We start from the raw sequence: 24011 nt of genomic DNA on the forward strand, positions 1-24011 counted from the left end.
AAATTGCAAGCAAAGAAATTGCAGAACTGTTAACTTATATCACACTGCAGCACCAAATGCTGCTCTCACTAACACCTGTGCCACCCACCTGGAGACCAAGTTGGCCAAGAGGAAACTGAGGTTAGAATTCACCTAACAGGATTTTTAACTGAGAGAGCACAAAGAACTGAAAGAACACAGCTTTGTAATGGAGATGGCAGTGGCTCGCCCTTTATTACTGTCTTGAGTTTGGGGCTCATAGATTTGGTCAATAGCAAAGGTGATGAGATGCAAGGAAATAAAGACATCAGTCATTAGAGCTGAGATTTGAACTCTCAGACTCCTGGCTGCCGGTGCAAGGAACTCTGCTTTAGGTTACAGAGGAATTTGACATGTTTTAGTTTGAGTTAAGGGTGATGGAGGTTTCTCTTAGCCTTAGAGGGTATGTAGGAGACCAAAATTTTTGGGCTGCCCATTCATGCTGTCTGCATTAAAACAAACACTCTCCCAAAAAGCAAACCACCACACGAAGCACAACCAGAAACCACCGCTCTACTCAGTCCTTCTGCACAGTGCAATTCAGGGAAGTTCTCTAGCCTAATTCCTATTTGAACGATAGCAGATCTTTTACAAATCTAAGCTTGGTTAAAAAATTGCCAGTGACAGAGAACCCACTTTGTCAATGGTTCCAATGATTAATCTCCCTCACTGTTATGCTTTCTTTTCAGCTGAATTAGTGTAACTATCCTCAGTCTTGTTATATCTTTGTCAGGTGGGCTGAAGAGAATATTTAATAATGGAAACGACGTAAATATTCTTAACTGTAATCAGGTCATTCCTTAACCTTCTCTTTCTTAAGCCAAATAGTTCGAGTTCTGTGCCAAATATAGAGATAAAATAATTTTTCTGGTATTACTCAAGATTCCAACGTATGGATTCAAGGATTGCATTAGCCTGTTGTCCACACTGTCACACAGAGCTCATGTTTAGCTGATTAAGCACCACAATAACCAAATGTTTCCAGTCATTGCATCCCAGGATAGAGTCCCCCATCCTGTAACTATCACCTACATTCTGTGTTCGGAGCTGCATACGTTTTCATTTAACGATATTAAAATGCATTTTGTTTGCTTGCACCCAAATTATCAAGTGATCCAGATTGCTTTCTATCAATTTTATCATTTTTGCCATTTACCGTTCCCTTCTCCCACCCCCCCCCACCCCAATTTATATGCTGTCAGCAAACTTTATCAATGATTAGTGTGTGATTTTCTTTCAGGTTTTTGATTAAAATGGTAACTAGAACAGGGCCAAGAGCCGAATGCTGTAGGATCCAACTAGAAACACACCAGCACGACAACTCTCTGGTTATAATTACATTGAGAGTTCTCAGTTAGCCAGCTTTTAAGCCATTTCAATGTGTACCATGTTAAATTTATATCTTTACATTTTAATTTAAAAAATTGGAATGTGATGCCTAGCCAAATGCCTTGCAAAAGTCCTGGGGTGGAAGGGGATAGGGAGAGAATGAATAAAATGGGACAGATGTTTGTCACATCCGTTAATACAGTATGGGAAGGCACTCAGATATGACGAGGAAGACAATATGTGACAGTGCAGCACAGCAATATTGTCACTCCTAAATACACAGGATTTATCTTGGCAAGTTTCTTTTCCTTTATGAAGAAAAAGTTACAAACCAGGAGACAAAAACTACTTCTTCACAGAACTGATACTCAATGAGTTCATGTGAAGCAACACATGGAACAAGACCCAGAGCCTAGAGCAAATCAGATTACCTGCAAGAAGGGACGTAAAAGATAAGACAATCCAGTTCAGATATCAAAAAGTGGTAATGTTAGATCTCACAATTCTCTTTCTACCAATCCATTTTCATCCATCCACTATGAATAATTCAAATACTAGACAAGATTCTTTTTTGAATTTGTTAAAGATTTAATATCCCTGTTAAGATTCAGCCTTAATTATGCTGTCAAAACTATCTCCAGCATAATTACAAGTCATAATCTGGGAGAGATACATTTTTAATAGGCTGTCAGACAGTACTGTGATGGGAAACACAACAGCATGACTCTCATGTCACTTAGGTACTTTGCTAAAACCCAACTGTAGAATTCAACTGTTTGGAAACACTAACTTCTCTATAAGAGACTCTGTGGTTACTTTACTGCAGTGGAATAGAATATTAACACTTCACCTGCATTTTTTAAGAACCTATTGTGTGATGTGACTTCCATTAATGCTGGTGGATGTTCTATGTACTTATCACAATGCAGCATATGTGCAGTTACGCTACCGGATACATAGCAACCAGCTCATACTAGTCAAAGGACAGAAATAGGCAGGGCACAAATCACTGAATCTATTCGCCCATGGCGATTTCAGCCGGTTGCCCTGTTCACCGGCGGCGTGCGCATGTGCAACGTGGGTCTTGTGGATGCACAGTGCGGGGCTGGCGAGTAGGTTTCACCGCCGTTTGTCAAGCCCTGGAAATAGGAAAATGTGTCTATACAGATTTTGAAAGTCTAGTCAAAGCATTACTCAGGACTATATAATGGGTAGGTGCAAAGATTCTTCAAACATTATCACTGCTGGTGTGGTGCTTCTTAAACATCCAAAAGTTTTCAACACTCTTAGCTGTTGAATATAGGAGGTAACTTGACCCCACTTTTCCCACTTAGTAATGCATAGCACTGGTCACTTAACCTCCAAACTCGTCTTCAAATTAGTCTACTCAACTGAAAACGTAGGACCGATCAATTATCTAACCTCTTACGTGGATGGACTCTGAGGCTGTGTCCAGACTCAGGGGTTTTTTCGAAAAAAGTAGCCTTTTTTCTAAAAAACTTCACCTGCGTCTAGACTGCAGCCGCGTTCTTTCGAAATTAAATCGAAAGAACGCGGCTTTTCTTTCGACGGCGGTAAACCTCATTTCACGAGGAAGAACGCCTTCTTTCTAAAGTGCTTCTTTCGAAAGAAGGCGTTCTTGAATGTAAATAGGGCTTCTTCGAAAGAGAGCATCCAGACTCACTGGGTGCTTTCTTTCGAAAAAGCGGCTTGCTCTTTCGAAAGTTCCGCATGCAGTCTAGACGTTCTCTTTCGAAAGAGGCTCTTTCGAAAGTATCTTTCGAGCCTCTTTCGAAAGAGGCTTGCAGTCTAGTCATAGCCTGAGACAGAAAGACATACCAGATTAAGTACTACAGTGCTAACTCAAACACTATCAGTTTAATACGCTTAAAATAAACAACTCTGTTTTGAACCCATCTATTCAGTGACCCAGAAAGCTGGAAAGAGACCTACGAGGTATATTCCAGCATTGCACACTTTCGCTCAAGGTTGTGTTTATCTACTGCCGACTCCTGTTCCCTCTGCACATCCAGCACGGTGCCAGCCTCCTCACCCTGAAGGATACTTCTTTTTGAACGCGGATGGCGGACAACTCCTAAATAATACAAACATACTTAGGTTACTATCAGCAGAAAGAGCTATGTTTCCATCTCTCTTACATCCTGCTTCTGGCTGCTTGCTGCCATCATGGCCAATTGTTGGCAAATGAATGGGGCAGAGATCTCCTTGAAACAGAAATGCTAAGAGACTCAGGAAAACCCTCTCCCACTTCCCTTAGGTATCAAGGATGCTGTTTTCATAACAGAGTTGCTTGTGAGAGTCCTGACTTGGACCTCAAATTCCAATGCAGAGGTCCACTTGGCACAGAGGCGTGGTGATGGTACCCATCAGGAAGACGGCTGCACACTGATGCTTTGGACACAGTTCCCAGAGTTTAGTGTAGATCCTAAAGCTGGTTATAGTCCCCAAGGGACAGCCTGTTGAGGACTACTTGAGCACAAGGTGAGGTAGAAATGCTCTCTCCCCATCTGCCTCTTACACTAGGGTGGGGTCGGATGAATAGTACAGGATGGTCTACACCAGTCAAGAGCCCCCTCACGCTGAGGGAAACTGTAAGCTGGCCAGATCCATGAATTTTTCGGTCTTTTGTGCTGACAGCACAGCAGGCTAGGCCTTGAATGCATCTGGCACACAGGCTCAGCATAAGCTGAAGCACTCACATAGTTTTGTTGTTTTCCCTCAAAGCAGCTAATTACTTGAAAACCCTAAAAGTTTCCAAAGCATGATGTTGGTAGCGTAATACACAAATCCTTGTATTAGAGGGAACCAGATGTGCATTACATCTATTACAGCCTGGTAAACAAACACTACTGCACCCTCACTGAGAGCAGAAGTGTGATGCCAAAATGATCAAAGTCATCTAATGCCTTCTGGAAAAAAGCTGCTTTGATATAAAAAGGAGGATTAAATTGCAAATGGATCACTCTGCTTAGCTGCTTTTAAGTTACAGAAAAAAAAGTTGCTTTTAGTTTCTGAAGCATTTGCGCTTTAACCAATTAATGCTATTACATTACTCTACCTTATTTAAAAGCAGCTTTATCGTTAAAGAAAAAAACAGATCTACACTCTCCTGTTGTGAAAATACCACAAGCACTTACAACTGTAATACTTATTACATCTATGAACCTGTGCTTTTGGGCTAGGTCGGAATATCCAACAGAAGGTTTAGCAGCATGGTTCTCAGAAAAGAAGAAAGTTGCCCATAAAAAATCGCGCTAAAATAAAAAAAACCCTCGCTGCCAACATATTTTTATTGTGTTTGGCAAGGACTGAGCTGGGCCCTGTATGGAGGTGGGCATGAACTACTTGCTTTGTAACTCTGCTCTGAAGGTTTTATCTTTTCTGAGTCTCATTCCTGGAGCTTAGCTCCTTAGCACGAGATAACCTCCAAGTCCTAAAGTTTCCTGGTACGTAAGGGCAGCGGCCAGGAGTGCGACATGCCCTATACTGTTCATTGTGTTGCATGCTGCACCCTAACCTATGCCCTTACTTGGGGTCAATTTCCAGCCAATTTCAGATTACCCACAGCCCAAAGAGGGCCAATCACAAACATAAGAATGGCCTTACTGGGTCAGACCAAAGGTCCATCTAGCCCAGCATCCTGTCTTTCAGCAGTGACCAATGCCAGGCGCCCCAGAGGGAGTGAACAGAAAAGGTAATCATCACATGATCCCTCTATGGTCATCCACTTCCAGCCACTGACAAACAGAGCCTAGGGACACCATTCTTACCCATACTGGCTAATAGCTACTGATGGACCTAACCTCCATGAATTTATCTATTTTTTTTAACCCTGCTAAAGTCTTGGTCTTCACAACATCCTCTGGCAAGGAGTTCCATAGGTTGACTGTGCACTGAGTGAAGAAACATTTCCTTTTGTTTGTTTTAAACCTGCAACCTATTTATTTCATTTGGTGACCCCTAGTTCTTACGTTATGGGAACAAATAAATAACTTTTCCTTATTCACTTTTTCCATACCAGTCATGATTTTATAGAGCTCTATCATATCCCCCTTAGTCTCCTCTTTTCTAAGCTGAAAAGTCCAAGTCTTTTTAAACTCTCTTCATATGGGACCCATTCCAAACCCCTAATCATTTCTGTTGCCCTTTTCTGAACCTTTTCCAATGTTAATGTATCTTTTTTGAGATGAGATGACCACATCTATACACAGTATTCAAGATGTGGGCGTACCATGCATTTATAAAGGCAATAAGATATTCTCTGTCTTATTCTCTATCCCTTTTTTAATTATTCCTAACATTGTTTGCTTTTTTTGTCTGACTGCTGCTGCACATTGAGTGGATGTTTTCAGAGAACTATCCACAATGACTCCAAGAGCTCTCTCGAGCAGTTAAGATAAATTAGTCCCCATCTTATTGTATGTGTAATTAGGATTATTTTTCTGTTTTTTTAACATCATTTGAGAAGGTTACTATTTCAAACCTTTAGACAAACTGCAGAACAGACTCTATCCAGAGTGATATGTGCCCACAAGGGTTTATAGATACTAAGTTACAGGTTACATGACTGAATCTATCTTACTTCAAGGCAGAGTACAAGGGAAGGTGTGAGAAGCACAGGGCATCAAGGATGAAGGAGGGAATGACAGAGAATGCTGACTCATACCATACCTAATGGAGTGTTCAGGCAGACACACTGCAAATCAAACCAAAAGTTTTCTACGTCCTGCATGGTGTTCAAAACATATAAACGTCTCTCAAATGGGCGGCTGCTTTGAGCCAGGTTATAGTGAGGGTCGCAGATAGTAGTATCAATAATCATGGCATTTCTCTTCATATAGACGAAGACCTGTGAAACACATAAAGGTTTCACACCTGTAAGTAAAATTGCTGAAATGCCTATTTTAGCAGGACACAACTTCATCTATTCCAAATGCCTGAAACTGGCAACAACCACTGTGCACATTGCTGTCATCTTGATCAATGAAGGCACTTTAGTTTCTGTGACAATCACCACCCAATGGTTAGGATCAGGAATATAATTCCAGAATTTTTTTTCAAGTGGGTTGTAATAGAACAGGGGTGGCTAATATCCGGCCCACCAAGATCCTCTGGGCTACCCATGTCCCAAGGACCAGCAGAACCCTCAGGCAGGCTCCCTACCTGCCATGACCCCACATGCTCAAAGCAGCTGGCTGATGGGGCCAGCATGTGTGTCTATACAGAAACAGGTCAATGGGAGCCACCTGGGCTGTGCTTGCGTGTGCAGGAAGGTCGCGGAGCCCCTTCCTCCCCTGGTGTGGGCCCAGCAGCTGGCTGTTTTGAGCATGTGGGGGCGTGTCAGGCAGGGAGTCTGCCTGAGGGTCCCGCTGGGAGCCACTTAGGGTAAAGCGCCTCTCAGTCCGAGCCTGCACCTGGCATCCCATCCCATACAGCACCCCAATCCCTGACCCAAAGCAGCATGGCACCCCAGTTCCCAGTAACGAGGCAAACACAGTAAGCCTCTTCATTCTCAGACAGGATGCAGGCACTCTGGAAACTTCCAGATCATGACTGCATATAGCTTGTAGGAATCTGGCTCAATGTCTGAGGAGTTTCATTCCAAAATAATGGGCATAAATCCATGCATCTTATACCAAAGCCAACTATTTAAGATCATCGCAAATTTGAAATCTTTTATTTTATCATCACCAGAACAAAGAGGACAGTAATATTCAAGTTTTCAATAAAGTTACCTGATCTTTATCTTGGAATTTCTCGGTTGGACCAAACTGCAGCAGCCCCATATAACATAACCTCTGCAGGTTTTCCACCACTGAAAAGATGTATCTCCTGTAACATAGATAGATGTGTTACATTTAGTATTCATGACAAATTAAACAGATGTGATACATATCACCAATTTACACTAACCTGTAAAAACAGGCACCAGCAAGAACAACGTTAAATAGACTTTAAATGATCCAGCAGATCATTTCACTGTAGTTTGGAAAGAGAAGACACCTGGCTGCTATATCAGAACTGACAGAATTGCATGTACGCTGTAGGATGGGAGGACCTGGCAATGATCCACACCTTAAGGTTGCCTGACACTTTCCGACCCTGTTTTCAGTTTTTTCTCACTTTGCCAAACTAATCATTCAGGCTGAAATATTTCATGACAGATATCTTGTGGAGGCTTAATTTTTTGGAAAGCTTCAATAAAACTGGCTGCAACCAAGCATAAGGTTAGGAAAAAATACATTCTTTAGCCCATGTTAAAAAAAAATCTTACAGACTGTTTCATTGACACACTCTAGTGCAGTGTTTCTCAGCCAGTGGTACGAATACCCTTAGGGGTACTCAAGAGAAGTCTGGGGGAGGGGGGGGGGGGGGGTACGTCAACACAGCTGACATTTGGAGAAAAGTGAATTTGTGTTTTAAAGTTTTACAGCGTTTTATTATTTTTGTATTTTTTATACCCAAAAATTTCATCACCTGCCCGGCTACAATTAAGTTGTTTAAACAAATGTGTTGCAATGGTAGGAAATAATTGTGTGTCTGAAAACTGAAGGTACTGGGGGCACTTATAATTTTTTTTGAGAAGGGGATACTTTATAAAATAAGGTTGAGAAACACTGCTCTAGTGTCTCCAAAGATTGCAGTATGAACTTGGAATTTGTCAGAGGGGGCTGCTGAGATCAGAAAGGTGCTTTCTAGTGTTTCCATAAAGACCCACCCAAATTTGGCAAGTCATAAGCCTCTTAAAAAAAAAAAAAAAACAACCACGTTCCATATGCACAGTAGAGATTTGTTTGAGAGTGGCAGCTAAAAATCTCTCAAATTTTCATCTGCCCTAAATAGATTCCTGTTAAGGCCTGCAGAAGCCAAGAAGTACATTCCCTGCTATTGCTCCTCCAAGCTCATGCAGACTGCTATGGTGCCAAGCACAGAACAGAGAGCAGGAAGAGTGTTTTTGTTTTGCTCTCAATACTTCCCACGCTGGTGCCCAAGAAGCTTGGAGGAAAAAGGAAGCTACCTGATTAGAATGCAGATGTGATGAGCAGAAAGCTAGGATGGGTGTGATACAAGCAGATATGCTGGTCTGGAGTGGAGATGGAGGGGGGGGAGAAGACTAGGAACCATTAGAGATTAAACTCAAGAATTTAGAACAGAACCCATATTCTCAAGTCTCAGCATTCCTCTGCTGCATAGGCACCAGCAATGTTTGTCTGAGCCTCCTCGGCTGGCTGGCTCACAGAGGATACCAGCCTGCTAGTGCTACCATCAATCCATTTGTTCAAATGGCAGAAGTTTGTGCTGGGCAGCTAAAGGTTCCAACCCTGCTGACTTGTGGTGGGTTGATACATGATGAAATCTGTTCGCTCACATTGCTTTTTATTAAAATGTAAGAAACTTTGCAGATGTCAAGTTGCCTGTGCCACTCTTTGACGTGTTCATTGCCAACTCAGGATATTCTTGTTTGGGAAGAAACAAGACAGCGTGTCATAAGGTGAACTTTCCAACCTAGAGTGCTAGCCAATAAGCACTGCTCTTTCACTGATCAAGCATCCTGAACCATCTGATATTCTGAATGAGCCCAGATCAAATTTGATCAGCCTGTTGCAATGCTTCCCCAGTGACCACATCAATTTCTAAAAATGTGTTCTCTCTCTGACAACATGGACGACATTCCAAGCCCCCAATCACTTTACCCAAATGTTGCTTTCTTCTTCCTCCCCCATCCTTTGGCCTGTTTTTCAACTTTTGGACCATAAAATCCTTCTGGACAGAGAATGTACATAGTTGGTCTTTGGGAGAACAATCAACACCATCACTTCTTCCCCACAACTGCTTGGTTTGACCCATCTTGCCACCACAGGTACTTGCCTTTTATAAAGAAGCTGCTGTCGGACTGACCTCGGAAGAAATCTGATCAGTATGTGTTTTTTTAGAGGATTGTTTAAAAAATCTTCAAGACCATCCACCTAAAAAATATTTGACACTAAGTTTATTAAAATGTGAAAATTGACTGAAATGTCATCAGCACATTGAGTAGTAATTAGCTAGTCTTCAAAGAAGGCACAGTCAAGTATGACGACTGCCTTCAGAAATTAGGGGCTTTTTAATATAATAAATACCAGCACCAAAAAAAAGCAGCTTGATAAATTGGAGGGGGTTCAGAGAAGTACCATGAGAACAATTAAAGGATTAGAAACTATTATAGTGATAGATTCAGGGAGTTGATCCATTTAACTTGAGAAAAAAAAAAAGTTAAGTGATGACTTGCTTTGCCTATAAGTGGGAACAAATATTTTATAGTGGGCTCTTCAATGTAGCCAGCAAAGGAACAACACGATCGAAGTAGCTGGTTGGAAGCTAAAACTAGTGAAATTCAGACTGAAAATGAGGTGTACCATGAAACAATTTACCGATGGTAGAGGAAGCTTCTTCGTTACTGACAACTTTTAAACAGAGATTGGATGTTTTGTAAAAGATCAGCTCTAGGAAATGTTCCAGAGAACTTCCCCCAGAACAGGATATATGGGTGATCAGTAGATAATCAAATGGTTCCTTTTGGCCTTGGACTTGATGAATTGCCAGTGCATACAGCGTGGCTAATCATTAGTCGTGTTAATTAATTTTACCAGGCAAGAGCAGAGCTCTATGAAGTCTTCAGTAATTTTCATGCAAATTAATGCCCTTAGAATCAATAGCACTAGAATCAATAGAGCTGCTCATCTTGGAATGATTATTTTCTTTCGAAATCAAACTGGCAAACACTGCAGTTAAATTTCCATGGACTACCACCTGAAATGGATTACATGGTCTTAAGCAGATAATACATACTACACACATCTGCTGCTTTGTAAACTACTCTTAATAGCACCACACATTACATCATATGGAATATGAATTGCAAAATGAAGGCACAATACCTTGTAGCTGACTTGCACTATCTGGACAAAGACGGAGAGGGGTAGGCAAAGAAGAATGTCACTAACAAGAGCCCAGCCATACCCAAATTCCCTGTGAGCTGGGAGAGGAGGGACGAAGCGCATCCACGAAGTATCATTCACATACACTAGAGAAAGGATGCTGATTTAGACTCACAGAGGGAACAAAATGATTAGGGGACCAGTGAAATACTGGAAATCTGACACCAGGTCCACATGTAAACAAACATAGGAACAGCAAAGCATGGTCCACCTAGTCTCCTATGCTGTTTTAGTCAATATCCATTACCAGAAGCTCCAGAGGGAAGTGCACTAATTCCTGCCAGGCGAATTATGGAATAACTGACATTTAGGAAAATCAGCTTCCTGAACTCAGGTAGTGAACTGGTGGGTTATGCCCAAACACTTTGCTCCCTACCTAGCAGCCACCCATTCACACCCCTTCTCCCCCATCCCTTTTACCCAGTGCATTCTCAAAATCTCAAGGCACATTCAATTCCCTGTCTCTCTCAAAGATGCCTCTAAAGGGAAGCTGGAAGAGAGAGAAACCACTCTCTTTCCACAGACTGAGATCCAGGGACTCTGTTCCAGGTGATCTAGATTATTACAGTAAACAATCACGATTATTATAGTATTAGGCACTATACACAAAGGCTACGTCTAGACTGGCATGATTTTCCGGAAATGTTTTTAACGGAAAAGTTTTCCGTTAAAAGCATTAAAAGTTTTCCGTTAAAAGCATTTTTGGAAAAGCGAGTCTAAATTGGCAGGACGCTTTTCCGCAAAAGCACTTTTTGCGGCAAAGCGTCCATGGCCAATCTAGACGCGCTTTTCCGCAAAAAAGCCCCGATGGCCATTTTTGCGATCGGGGCTTTTTTGCGGAAAACAAATCTCTGTCATCTACACTGGCCCTTTTGAGCAAAAGTTTTTCGGAAAAAGACTTTTGCCCGAACGGGAGCAGCATAGTATTTCCACAAAAACACTGACAATCTTACATGAGATCATCAGTGCTTTTGCGGAAATTCAAGTGGCCAGTGTAGACAGCTGGCAAGTTTAGACACAGCCAAACAGTAGCAGACACCATGCCCTTTAGAGTTAATAATCTAAATAAAGAGAGAGAGAAGAAGGGGAAAAAGGCTATAACACATGTGCACTACGAACAATGCGATGGCAGCATAAGTCATGTTAGTTTCATGATTTTGGGGAGGGGGAGTGTAGGGCAGGGTTAGTTTGGAGGGGATAAGCTATAGCAGAGGTGGCATTGAAGGGAAGGGGGTGAAGGAGACAGGCCAGGGGAGAAGTTAAGGGGGCAAGTATGAAGTGAAACTGAGGTGACCAAACTGAGGAATGGGGAGAGAAGGGTTTGAATAAAAAAGAAAATTAAAAAGAAAAAAAGAAAATCAGCACAAGGTAGAGAAAAAGTTTAGTAAAAACAGTAGCAGATTCTCCTAGAGCCTCTGACTGGTTCCTCCCTGTAGCTTTTCCCCAAGGCCATGCGGTGCTGGAGTGAAGAAAAGAGGGGATAACACAGCAGCCCCAAATCCATCAGAAAGAGGAGGCAGGGACTGCACACTTAAACAGATGAAGCATTTTTTATTTTGTTTTTTTTTTAACCGAAATTTCTGAGCTATGCAGCCGGGACTGGGAATGAGCAGGTGACACCACTTTTTTGGGGGCAGATTCAGGACTCCAGCACCTGAAAACTCTGCTTTTGGGAGGGGAGTGCTTCCTCAAGATTGATTCAGAGTGTTCTACCAGGAGCCCAGAACATGTGCTTTTCTCTCCTTGACACAGTGAGAAGTTGAGCCGCTCACCATCTCTATGATCTCTGGATAAAGGCAGTCAGATAATTCCATGATTTTTGCCTTCCAAACTAGTCTGTGGGGTGGAATATAAAGAATCTGTTCCCTGTTCCTGGTTCAGTCTCCTTCAATGGTCCCACTCTGAAGGACCATCAGCAGGTAGAGAAAAGAGAGTATTTGACCAAAGTCAACTCCTGCTCATTCATTCCTCCAATTTCTTTTTTACCCACTCAATTGGCGTACTGTACTCTGGCTGGGCCAGTTAGAGAGAGAGAAATTCAAACTACAAGCTCCTCTGGATGCAGGCTATTTCTCTACTCTACGCAAAGTACCATGCCCCCCTACGGCGCCTTACAGAAACGGCAACGAAGAGTAATCAACAGGAGTGATTAGTTAAGGTTCCAAACCAGTGTCCATAGGCCACCAGCTTTTTAAAATACACTTGATTCCCAGCTGGGACCATTTTGGAGAAATCCCCCTCCCGCAATTTTTTTTTTTTAGTTTGGCAAAAGTACATGCTCTCCATTTGCAATATGTGCCTCACATTTTAATCATGGCTACAGCATCCACAGCTGAAGTGTGAAATTCTAAAACATGGCAGAACCAATCCTTTAATGAGGGCCAGTGTCTTATCAAGCCTTGTGGAGGTGGCGTTACAAGCAACCGAAACAACATTTTGGAGCGTGCTCATTAAGTAGCTGGCATTAAAAGTGGTCAGTATTCCCCCCTCGCCCATCACCCCAAGAATTCCCAGAGTAGACACAGTGCGAGCATGATGGGGAGCCAGTTCTTACCTGTCTCACTACACAAATCCACTTCAGACTCTCGTGTAGGGACTTCTTGACTCTCCATGCATGTAGTTTCTGGTGCAGCCTCATGGTCTCCTGATGCACTTGGATGGGTCTGAGTTATAACAGTGTGTGTGTCCAGTCCCTGCAAGCTGCCTCTTTTCTCACCATCACAGCTTGCTTTCTTTCGCTGCCCATTTAAAGGATGTCCATAAATTAAGTACCAGAGGAAAATGTGGACCATTCTTAAACGAGGCATTTTGGGAAGAAAACCAAGGGAACGCCCAAGTCCTGGAACTGTGGAAAAAAGATGAACCAGGGAATGCAAAGACAAAATAGATTAAAAAGATAAAATGGCTAATTCCTTAAAACTGAGGAAAATTATAAGCTAAATTGATTGGGAGGAAAAATAAGTCACACAAATGTGCATAAAGTTGGACGCTAGTTAAGAGGAGCTCATCAGATGACCAAAAAGCCACAATCACAAATATGGAGAACTTTGCCCTTTCTGGTTAAGAGGCAAATTGAAGGAAGCAATTAGAAATAAAAAAAGCAATACATATTAAACATGAGAAAGGAGAAGATACAGCAATCAATAAAAATCAGAAGTTATGAACTGCAGAAAATTGATAAGGAAAGCTAAGAGACACTGGGAAAGAATTCCTGGTTGGCAGGACCAAGGACAGCAAGGAGGAATTTTTAAGTGCATCATAAACAAAAGAAATGGCAAAACTAGATGGAAATGGCAAAATTGTTAATGATGCAGAAAAGAAACACATTCACTAGCAGCAACTACATTTTACTGCCAGTGGCTTCAGCACACTGAGCCTAGGAAGTTACCACCGGAGTTGCACTCAGGACACAAATCTGAAATGTGAAGCTCTCTCATAATATATCTGAGAAATGGAAAGGTTACTCTAGTTGGAGGAATAGAAATGAGATTTACCTGTAACAGGGTGATAATTTTTTAGCTGCATTATGCCCATTTTCTCATCAGTTTTCCTTGCCTGCCCATTATTTTCACCATTAGGAGAGGTTCCTTGCATTTCCCCGGATACAGCAGACTCTTGCCCCAGGCTATCTTCTTCTAAATGCTCTTGGGATGTTGGTGTCTGGGGAACTTTAATCCTATATAAAAGCCACACAGCAATATCAGCACATTGGTAAAGTCAGACAGGGCGCTAATATAATTAATTCTGCAAACAATCACCAGCCATGGTGACAGCCACTGGTCTACAAATTTTCATGCAAAAGCAAGACCAACACCTCTCTTTGCAAATCAATATTGAGGAAAAGGGGTTTGCATGTTTGCTCACACAAGGGAAATAGTGAGGGGGTCTCCTGATGAAGGATGTGAGTCTATCTGCAAAGAACAAAAGGATTTCACTGAATGGCTAATGGTGTCGGCTGCACAGAACACCATTCCCAAAGCCACCAGGACAATCCCTTAGAACTGCTACAAGAGAAGAGTCATTTCAAGCACAGGGAGCATCATCTAGAAGCTTCTATAGGGGAGAGTGGTGCAGTGAGTAATAAAAGGTGCGCCGGCTGGAGGCTGTGATTCTCCAGAGGATAGAAATGGCCTCCTACAATATACAAAACAAGAGCTGTAAGTGAGAAATGATTAAGATTGTAAAATAAGACTCCTCCACTCAATAGCGTGAGCCTGCTAGTTAAATGGAATGTGAGTCTCGAATGGGAAGGTAGCAACAGGACTCCGTGCTTCCCACACAAGGGGTAGGAAGTGTTGAGGTGGAAACCTGTTGAAGACACCTCTCGCCGCAGTTGATACAGTATCAGGGCCAGGGTCACCTCAAGTCCCCGGATAGGGGTGTGTCATGGAAGCTAGGAGGGATGCCTCTCCCACTTCTTGTGACATGTATGCAGAGGAAATGGCCCCCGGGTGATGGGGGAAGTAGTCAGGGAAATGTCCTCAGTGATTTCAAGAAGGTACAAGCCCCCAAAAGGAGTGTGTGTGTCTGTGTGTGTGTGTGTGTGTGGGAAGCAGAGACCCTCACGTGCTGCCACAAGCTGGACTTTGTGTGCATGTGACCGGAGAGGGAAGCAATCAAGAGGCTGTCAAGTAGATTTTGTGAATGTGCAAGAAGTGCTCAGAGGGAGGCTGTCTATATTGAAACAAAAGGATACAGATAACCACTGAGCTAGCGAACAGTATCGGCCATGAGACATTTGTAGCTCTGAACAGAAAACAGAAAGCAGACTTCACATGCCTCTTTACAATAATCTGTTTAGATACAAGATCTTTAAATGCAAGATCTTTACTTGAGACCTGTCCCTAAAACTTGCTAGTGCAGGTGACACTGATACCAGACAGACCTACTGAAAAATCAAAGCTGTTAGGCCTACAAGGTTAGTCCGAGTTAAGGCTTTAGATTCAAGAGATCCACATTCTACTTCTGGCTCTATTAGACTTGTTGTTTAATCTTGAGCAAGTCTCTTACATTTCTGTGTCTCAGTTTCTCCACACAAAGTGAAGCTAATACTTCAAAACTCATCATTGTTTGAGTGGCTCAGCTCAGTGCACCAGAGACCAATGTAGAGATAAATAATAAAACACAACTCCAGGACGTAACTCAGAATTGCCCCATGCATTCCCTATGACTTACATGGTGGCACAGCTAAGGAAATAAACAGGATAGAAATTACAGGAATCTCAGGCTGCAAATACTAAATACTGGAGTCATGTAAACAGTACTTGTCACTTGCCTGTTTGCTGTGCTTGAGTTGGAGATCCGGAAACGCACTTGTTCAATGGCACTTTTCACCAAGGGGTCATTAGGATTCACTGAAGGATGAACTACAAACTCTACCTGTACAAGGTCAAAACAGGAGTGCATGGAGGAGGTTTACTTATGCTGATTCAGAGCAAACAGAAATTAATCACCATACAAAAGCAGTATTATCTGATGCCCTGCACAGCCTCTCTGTTTTACTCTAACAGCTCCCAAGTTGTGGTCTTCAGAGTACTTGAAGATCCATGATCAGAGGGCTCGTGCAGTTGTTTCCAGCTGTCTCATTTGGACTTTACACTGTTAAAAGCAGCCAGTGAAAGCAGCTGAGGCCAGGTTGAAATCCTGGTCCAACTGAAGTTACTGCCAAAACTCTCCCGGTCTTCAACAGAAGCAGGATTTGACCCAGGGGCAAGGAGCCAACTACTAAAAGGAAAGGAGATACAGGAGCTGCCCTCAGATTTGAGTGCCCCCGTGAGGCTTAATATCCAGAGGCAGACAGAGAAACAAAACAGGTAGGTGTGGCTCATACTACATATACATTTAGGAATGCTTCCTAGGGTTTTAAGAAAAAATAAAGACAGAAAAAGCAATTAAAATTGCCTCAAATGCTGAAACCTGTATGATGTTTTAAAACATCATAAATATATATAGGGGAACATAACCAAGCAGGGCAGCACATTTAAGGCAGCATAAGGTGCAATTTTTAAACTGTGGGAGTAAATGACTATTTGAACAATTTATCCAGGGTCATGGTGGATTCTCTATCCCTGACAATTTTTAAAATCAAGATGGGATGCTTCTCCTAAAAGCTTCACTCTGGGAATTATTTTGTGGAAGTTCTCTGACCTGTGATATACAGGAGATGAGAGTAGATGGTCACAATGGTCCGAGCGGGGTTTGAATACTAGTAACAAGCTGAAAAGTGTATGAAAAACGTCAAAAGTTCATAAGACCAATGAATTCCTATTAAAAGGAGTGCACCTTGAGGACTTCTCTCAGATTTCACAAACTTTCTACTGTACACGTGCAGCAGGTAATTTTCAGTGGATCATTATCAAACAGTAATTTTCACTCTTAGCTGTGTACACACTCCTCACCGAGGCCTGTTCACATGGCAGGCACCAGGTTTGAGTTGTATGAAGGAAGTTCCAATAATTATTTCAAATTAAAGACTTTGCTTTTATCTCCACGAAACTCGAGAACAGACACAGAGATTTTATTTAAGCTTAATAAACACAATTTTGGACAAAGATCAAGCTTGGGAAAATTCAGCCCCAAAAGTTAATTTACAATGTTTTCATCTACTCTTACTTGCCAAGAGAGGACTAAAAAAAGGAGAATCATTTGACAGTTTGAAGTTACCAAGACAAACCAGTTACCGAATGAAGTATCACTGGGCGGCTTCAAGCACTAATCAGGAGGAGACTCAACTTACTGAGTATAATTTCTGGGTAGCTTTTTTAGGGGGTATAGTAGACCCTTGCAGTTTGCGATTCTCTGTATTTGCAACGTCTTGCCTATCCTAGCCTGGAAGGGAGGCAGCTGCCGGGAGCCGCAGTGAGTTCAGGAGCTGTGGGAAGCTCACTGCTGGGGCTGGGAACTGTGGTCCCCAGTATTTGCAGATTTTGCCGTTCACAGTGGTGCCAGGAACGCACCCATTGAAAATAAGGGATGCAAAATCCCAATTAATCTGCTAACTGATTAAACGTGAAGTTAATCTAACATTTGACCAGTTAACCAACTAAGCGCGATCCTGGGAGGAGGACCACTCCAGCCTGGTAGGTAGCCCCCAGCCGGATCCTGGTGGGGCTGGAGCAGCTCTCTTCCCTCAGGTTGCTCCTAGGCAACTGGTTACCCATTCACATCCCTACCACGAATGGCAACGGTTTCCTGTATTACTAATAAAACAAAGATTTTCCACAACGAATGTCTGATGTGTGGCCACAACGGAGAAGATTTAATATAATATATTGAGAAATCTACCAATCTTATAAAATTTAGTTCTAAATTAAAAAATGCCCAAAAGGTGTTCAATATATTCAGGATCAGAAGCTATTTTGGCTGCCACAGTTTCCAGCAGCAGAGACTGAGAGTGCAACAAGTTACCTTTTTGCTAATGCCATCTTGAATGACTGTTGTGCGGTAGAGTCTGAGGAGCCCTTCTTGGGAAAGCTTGTGTACCAGTCGAATTATGGACTTCTTGCAGCATTTGGTGGAAACACCTTCTTGTTTCTCCTGATCCATGATCATTTTCTGAAGCCTAGGATGCAAAACCTAGAGTGAATCTATGGTCAAAATTAATTCTGTTTTTCACCTTTCACCAAAGCTGCTGCAGGCTGCTCACTCCAGATTTGAAAGCTACATTCGTCACTGCCTGAAAGAACATTTGGTCACCAAAATTTTCTAGAAGACACATTGTGACATGTTCAGAAACAGTGGCTAACATACGTCAGCTGCAGTGTGGTATATACCTATTTACAAGTGGCAGTTACTCTCTTAGGGTATGTCTACACTACCCCGCTAGTTCGAACTAGCGGGGTAATGTAGGCATACCGCAATTGCAAATGAAGCCCGGGATTTGAATTTCCCGGGCTTCATTTGCATAAGCCGGGCGCCGCCATTTTTAAATCCCAGCTGGTTCGAACCCCATGCCGCGCGGCTACACGCGGCACGAACTAGGTAGTTCGAACTAGGCTTCCTAGTTCGAACTACCGTTACTCCTCATTCCACGAGGAGTAACGGTAGTTCGAACTAGGAAGCCTAGTTCGAACTACCTAGTTTGTGCCGCGTGTAGCCGCACGGCACGGGGTTCGAACCAGCCGGGATTTAAAAATGGCGGCGCCCGGCTTATGCAAATGAAGCCCGGGAAATTCAAATCCCGGGCTTCATTTGCAATTGCAGTATGCATACATTACCCTCCTATTTCGAAATAGGAGGGTAGTGTAGACATACCCTTAGAAAAACAGCGTGAAAGAACAGTGGATTCCAACATAAGCCAAGAGGCAGTAAAAGAGAACTAATAAAGCAGCAACCAACGCTACCTTTTACGCGCTCACAAGGAGATGCACGGCATTGGTGGGTAAACGAACATAGCCAGGAAACACTTCTGGACTCAAGTGCATGGCATATTACCGCACCCTTGTGTGGAATATACACAGGTATCATTTGAACAAATGTATATTGCGTTTAGACCTTTTATTGTTTCATATGTTTATTGTGTCAGACTTCTAAAATAAACGTGATCTGCTCATGTTACTTGTAGCTGCTGGCATATACAGTTAATAGCCCTCAAAGAAAGTGACATGCAAGGGCTGGTCTTTAATCAGATCTGCCAGGATAAACACTGTGAAGAATAAAGGGGCTGCAAACTGATATCTCTGGTCAGTAAGGAGATGAACTAGTCACTAGAGGCTCTGAGGGGGTCAAAAGGTGCAGTTACCCTGAAACTGTGAATAACTGCATTCTTACAGTCCAGAAGATGATGCCACTAGAAAACCATGATCCACCAGCATGTAAGGAAGTGCATAGACCTTTCAAAGCAGAGCTATCACAATGTTTCAGGCTCCCAATAAACAAGTAATCAGCTTTCAGACCCTGTCTTACGTGAACAAGCTTTCGATTAAGCGGAGGTTTCGGACTGCTTCTACGATGAGATTTCGGCGCTTTAGTAGTCGGTATGTTTCATGAGATCTCTCCACTGCAGTGGTTCTGGACCGCTTTTCCTTCTTTTGCTCAGAGTTCTTCTAGAGAAGAGCATGGAAAGAGGAGATTCAGTCTGTGCAAATTCAAGGAGTTTCTGTCTGTCCCAAAATCACCATAGTATATGAAGCAAAATGCAGGACAATGTAGCACTTTAAAGACTAACAAGATGGTTTATTAGGTGATGAGCTTTCGTGGGCCAGACCCACTTCCTCAGATCAAATAGTGGAAGAAAATAGTCACAACCATATATACCAAAGGATACAATTAAAAAAAATGAACACATATGAAAAGGACATCACATTTCAGAACAGGAGCGGGATGCGGGGGGGGGGGGCAAGGAAGGAAGGTAAGTGTCTGTGAATTGATGATATTAGAGGTGGGGAGAGTGGGATGTTTGTGAGTAATGGTATTAGAGGTGATAATTGGGGAAGCTATCTTGGTAATGCGTAAGATAGCTTGAGTGTTTGTTCATTCCTTTTTGGAGAGTGTCGAATTTTAACATGAATGACAGTTCAGAGGATTCCCTTTCAAGTGCAGATGTAAAAGGTCTTTGTAGCAGAATGCAGGTGGTTAAGTCATTGAGAGAGTGTCCTTTCTGGTTAAAATGGCAAGAAACTGTTTCTTTTTTGTGATCTTCCACTATTTGATCTGAGGAAGTGGGTCTGGCCCATGAAAGCTCATCATCTAATAAACCATCTTGTTAGTCTTTAAAGTGCTACATTGTCCTGCATTTTGCTTCAGCTACCCCAGACTGACACGGCTACATTTCTATCACCAAAGTATATGAGTGTCTCTCATCTTTAAATGTGCTCTCTTCTCAGTACTCTGGTGAGGCAGGGCAGTACTATTTATTCCATCCTGAATATGAGAACTGAGGAACAATGTGACCTGTGGTGGAGCAAAAAACTAAACCCAGCTTTCCCCATTTTTGAAGCTTGTGTCCTATACAGCTGGTCTGTCTTCTACCACACCATGCCCAAATCATGCATCATCATGAGGTTTTGAATCCTGAACCTTCAGCACCACAGCACAGATATCTACCACTCAAACTACAGGATGACTTTAGGTCCAGCACATGCTAGCTCTTCCTACAAGCCTCCCTCCGTTTTAACCCAAAGACATGTGGCTATGCTTGTTTGAGTGTTTTAGGCAAGGAGTGATCAACGTGCACAGCTACTGAAGGAGGAAGCCCTCTCTGTGTGCAAGCAAGGAGTGGCACTTCCATGCTCCCAGAGCTGAAAGACTGCCAATGGAGAAGCTTCTATGAGTGCAGTTCCATCTTCTCATTCCATTGCCTAACTAGGCTGCTGCTAACTTAAAACTGAACAGGCTGAATGTGTTCATGAAGATGGGGAAGCAAAGGGACAAAATAACCAATGTGAAACAAAAGGGATTGTAGCTGGAGGTTGAGCTATGACAAATCACCATGTCACCTGCCCAGTGTTGCAGAGATTTTTGTACATCAAGCAACTATACTACAACAGCAAGTACCATGCCGCAGTAACTTACCTTAGGATCTTCAAGTCTAACCTCCTCAATGACAGCCATATCCCCATCTTCATTTAAGGAATGGGAGGCTAGAGAGAGATACGATTCCTGCTTTAGAGTGTCCAAACTAGAATCCTCCTCTGCAAAGCCATCAGGGAGCTCGTCAGGATCTTCAAGCAGGCAGGGAGAAGGCAGCTTCTTTATGGAGGTCTTTGTGGTTTGGGACTTGCAGCCTAATTTAAGACCATAGAGAAGTCCAGTTAGGCCGGCCACTTCAATGTCCAGTTCCTACAGGTTTCTCCATGGCCAAGCCATTCCCCAGATGACAGGGACCTAGCCCAGGCTTGCAGACAGGCTCACTTGAAGAGTATAGCAAGAGATACTTTAAGCATCTTCAGTCCAATAAGGCTACTGTAGGAAACAGGGAGGCTCAGGAAGAGTAAACAGCTAAGCTCGGTCTTCAAAATTAAAATGTTATTTGAAGGAATTTTGGAAACTGATAGCTTCCAAGTGATGTGTCCCCCTCCCCAGCTTTGACTGGAAGTAGAAGACTCTCTAGGTAGATTTCTGCCTGATAGCAGGAGACAGGATTAGTTTGGTCAGCAGCTGCTGCCTGAAGAGGGAGGGAGGGGAAGAGTTTGTTTCCTGCTTCAAAGACTGTCTTGCCAGAGAGAAACCTCCCCTGAGCACATAAAGATCAGGAGTCACATCAAGCACCCCTGCAGCCACTCTGTAAATCTATAGCAGGTCAGGCAACCCCTTCCCATAGCTTATGGGAGATGGACTGAAGTGCCCTACCCCTCCACCAGTTTCCCAAGAATCTAGCAGCCTTAGGGCAAGGAAGGTGTTCCAACACCTCAGCAGAAGGGAGAGACAGTGGGAAGAGGAACAAATATGTCACCTTTGCCCCTCAACAATATACAGGCAGTCCCCAGGTTACGTACAAGATTGGGACTGTAGGTTTGTTCTTAAGTTGAATTTGTATGTAAGTCGGAACTGGTACATATTGTAGGGGAAACTCTAGCCAAACATTTCTCCAGAGCTCAGTTTTATTCTCCCACACCTCACTTCCCTCAGTCCTTTATTCTCAAGCTGAGGTGTCTGCTGAGAAAAGCCGCTCCGCGTCTCCCTGGTCTGCTGGGGGGGGGCGCTAGCTTCGCGTCTCCCTGGTCTGCTGGGGGGGAAGCAGCTAGTGCGGGGTTGCCTCACCCCGTTTGTAAGTAGGGATCCGATGTAAGTCGGATCCATGTAACCCGGGGACTGCCTGTAGTTAGTTTTGGGGAGAGAACCACCACGAAGAGGGTGCAGGCTATGCTGCAGAAGGTTTAAAAAACTGAAGCTTGATGTTCTCTTTATTTTCTTCAAGGAAAACCTACATGAGCAAGCCAGACTCCGCAGAGAACCATTCCATACCTTTAGCTGGTGTTGAATGATTGGAGCCATCTCTGAAGCTCAATTTCAGCAGCGAATCTGAGTTGGCCTTCACTCCCTTTTCCCGTTTCTTACTGTATTTTGTCTCTTCTTCATTATCTGACTCTGAGAGGAAAGTATCGTCTTCTACAGGAGACAGTTCTTCCTCAGGCAGGGAGTCTTCATGCACTAGAGCCAAGCTGACTGTTGCTAACTGTTCACTTCGGGCCTTCTCCCTCTCAAACTGACGGTTTAAATCACTCTCTTCTGCAAAAACGTGTGAAATATATTTTGTCGTTCGCTGCCGACCTTCATCTTCCATAAATCCCTAAGAGGACCGAAAGTCATTATTTTGGCAAATTCTTTCATCTCCCCCTCCATTATCCTTGTCCTTGACCAACAAGATTCTAAATTGCTCCTCACACCATCTCCCGAAGCTTTAATCTCTACTCTTAAACAAATAGGCCAACTGGGCTCATATTTCATGGAAAAGAAGTAAAGCATTCAGTTTAGATAAAAATTCTATATCCTGTATAGACAACAAGACATTTTCTCTTATTCTATATTAGAGACATCTGAACAAAAACAAGGTATTTGTTTTTTATCAGTTTGATGCATACTCTTATAGAATTATAATTTTCTGAGATGTCTCTGGAACATGGGACTTGTAAGGGTAGATCTGTCCTGGGGGACCTTCTACTCCATTATCTGATTTGACAGCAGCGAGAACCAGATGTTTCAGGTGTAACAAAGCCCAGAACACTTAAGGAATTTCTTCTTACCTCTGCCCCCACCACAATCAATGAAAGGTTGGTTTATGTCCTGAAGCATTTTTATATCTCTTTTATAGTCTTATAGAAAGAAACTGCAGATGTTTTTTAAATCTTACCCATCTCCTGGACACAATTACATCCAATCTTACTAAAGCTGCTATACTGAAGGGTCAGAGGGTAGCAAACATACCTATGCTTAAAAAAGGCTCTAGGGATGATCCAGGCAATTATGCTCCAGTAAGCCTTATTCGGGGGAGGGATAGCTCAGTGGTTTGAGCATTGGCCTGCTAAACCCAAGGTTGTGAGTTCAATCCTTGTGGAGGCCATTTAGGGATCTGGGGAAAAAATTCATCAGGGATGGTACTTGGTCCTGCTTTGAAGGTAGGGGACTGGACCAGATGACCTTTCAAGGCCCCTTCCAGTTCTAGGAGATAGGCAATCTCCATTAATTTATGATATGGTAAACTGATCAAAATGATACTTAAAACTAGAACAAGAAAAAAACTGGAAAATCAAGGTATAACAGAGTTTAGCCAGCATAGCTTCCTCAAAGGAATATAAAGTACTGCTAATCTTGTAGAATTCTTTGTTCATTTTAGTGACACATTCAGATAAAGGAGAACCAGTGAACAATTTATTTACATTTCAAAAGGCCTTTTGACAAGATCCCTCAGCAGAAGCTAGTAAACTTTTATCTACATCAGAGGGTTTACTGTGCACAGATTGTGTACACACTGTCAACTGTTTTCTGATCTAATACATGTTACTGTGTCTACATGGGGACTATGATCCATTATGGGTATCACATGATGCTTTGCTTCACTTCTAGGTTCTACAGATCCTGGGACTTTTCTCCCTGTGTATTCAGCGGGAAGTGATTTGAATTCTGGGACCGGGGTCAGACTCATTTCCCATTATTTCTTTCCCAGCCTATGTCTAGACTACCGGGTTTTTCTGGGATAAAACTCCGCCATATCCAGGGAACGCATCT

At 42.8% G+C, this 24011-nt stretch overlaps 1 protein-coding gene across 2 annotated transcripts in view; it reads right to left on the reverse strand.

Annotated features, from left to right (window-relative positions):
- GTF3C1 (general transcription factor IIIC subunit 1) overlaps positions 1 to 24011 on the reverse strand; it is a 74846-nt gene that overhangs the window by 31716 nt on the left and 19119 nt on the right. For both annotated transcript variants that reach the window (XM_075899171.1, XM_075899172.1), the window contains 12 exons: positions 22251 to 22575; positions 20859 to 21070; positions 19251 to 19390; positions 17754 to 17907; positions 15622 to 15725; positions 13841 to 14022; positions 12901 to 13191; positions 10287 to 10432; positions 9238 to 9335; positions 7104 to 7200; positions 6040 to 6217; positions 3301 to 3442 (listed from right to left, as the gene is read on the reverse strand). In XM_075899171.1, coding sequence (XP_075755286.1) covers positions 3301 to 3442; positions 6040 to 6217; positions 7104 to 7200; positions 9238 to 9335; positions 10287 to 10432; positions 12901 to 13191; positions 13841 to 14022; positions 15622 to 15725; positions 17754 to 17907; positions 19251 to 19390; positions 20859 to 21070; positions 22251 to 22575 — 2069 coding nt within the window. The remainder of the gene's footprint in view (positions 1 to 3300; positions 3443 to 6039; positions 6218 to 7103; positions 7201 to 9237; positions 9336 to 10286; positions 10433 to 12900; positions 13192 to 13840; positions 14023 to 15621; positions 15726 to 17753; positions 17908 to 19250; positions 19391 to 20858; positions 21071 to 22250; positions 22576 to 24011) is intronic.

This window comes from Pelodiscus sinensis, chromosome 16 (genome assembly GCF_049634645.1).
Source record: "Pelodiscus sinensis isolate JC-2024 chromosome 16, ASM4963464v1, whole genome shotgun sequence".
In the NCBI taxonomy this organism is placed as follows: domain Eukaryota; kingdom Metazoa; phylum Chordata; order Testudines; family Trionychidae; genus Pelodiscus; species Pelodiscus sinensis.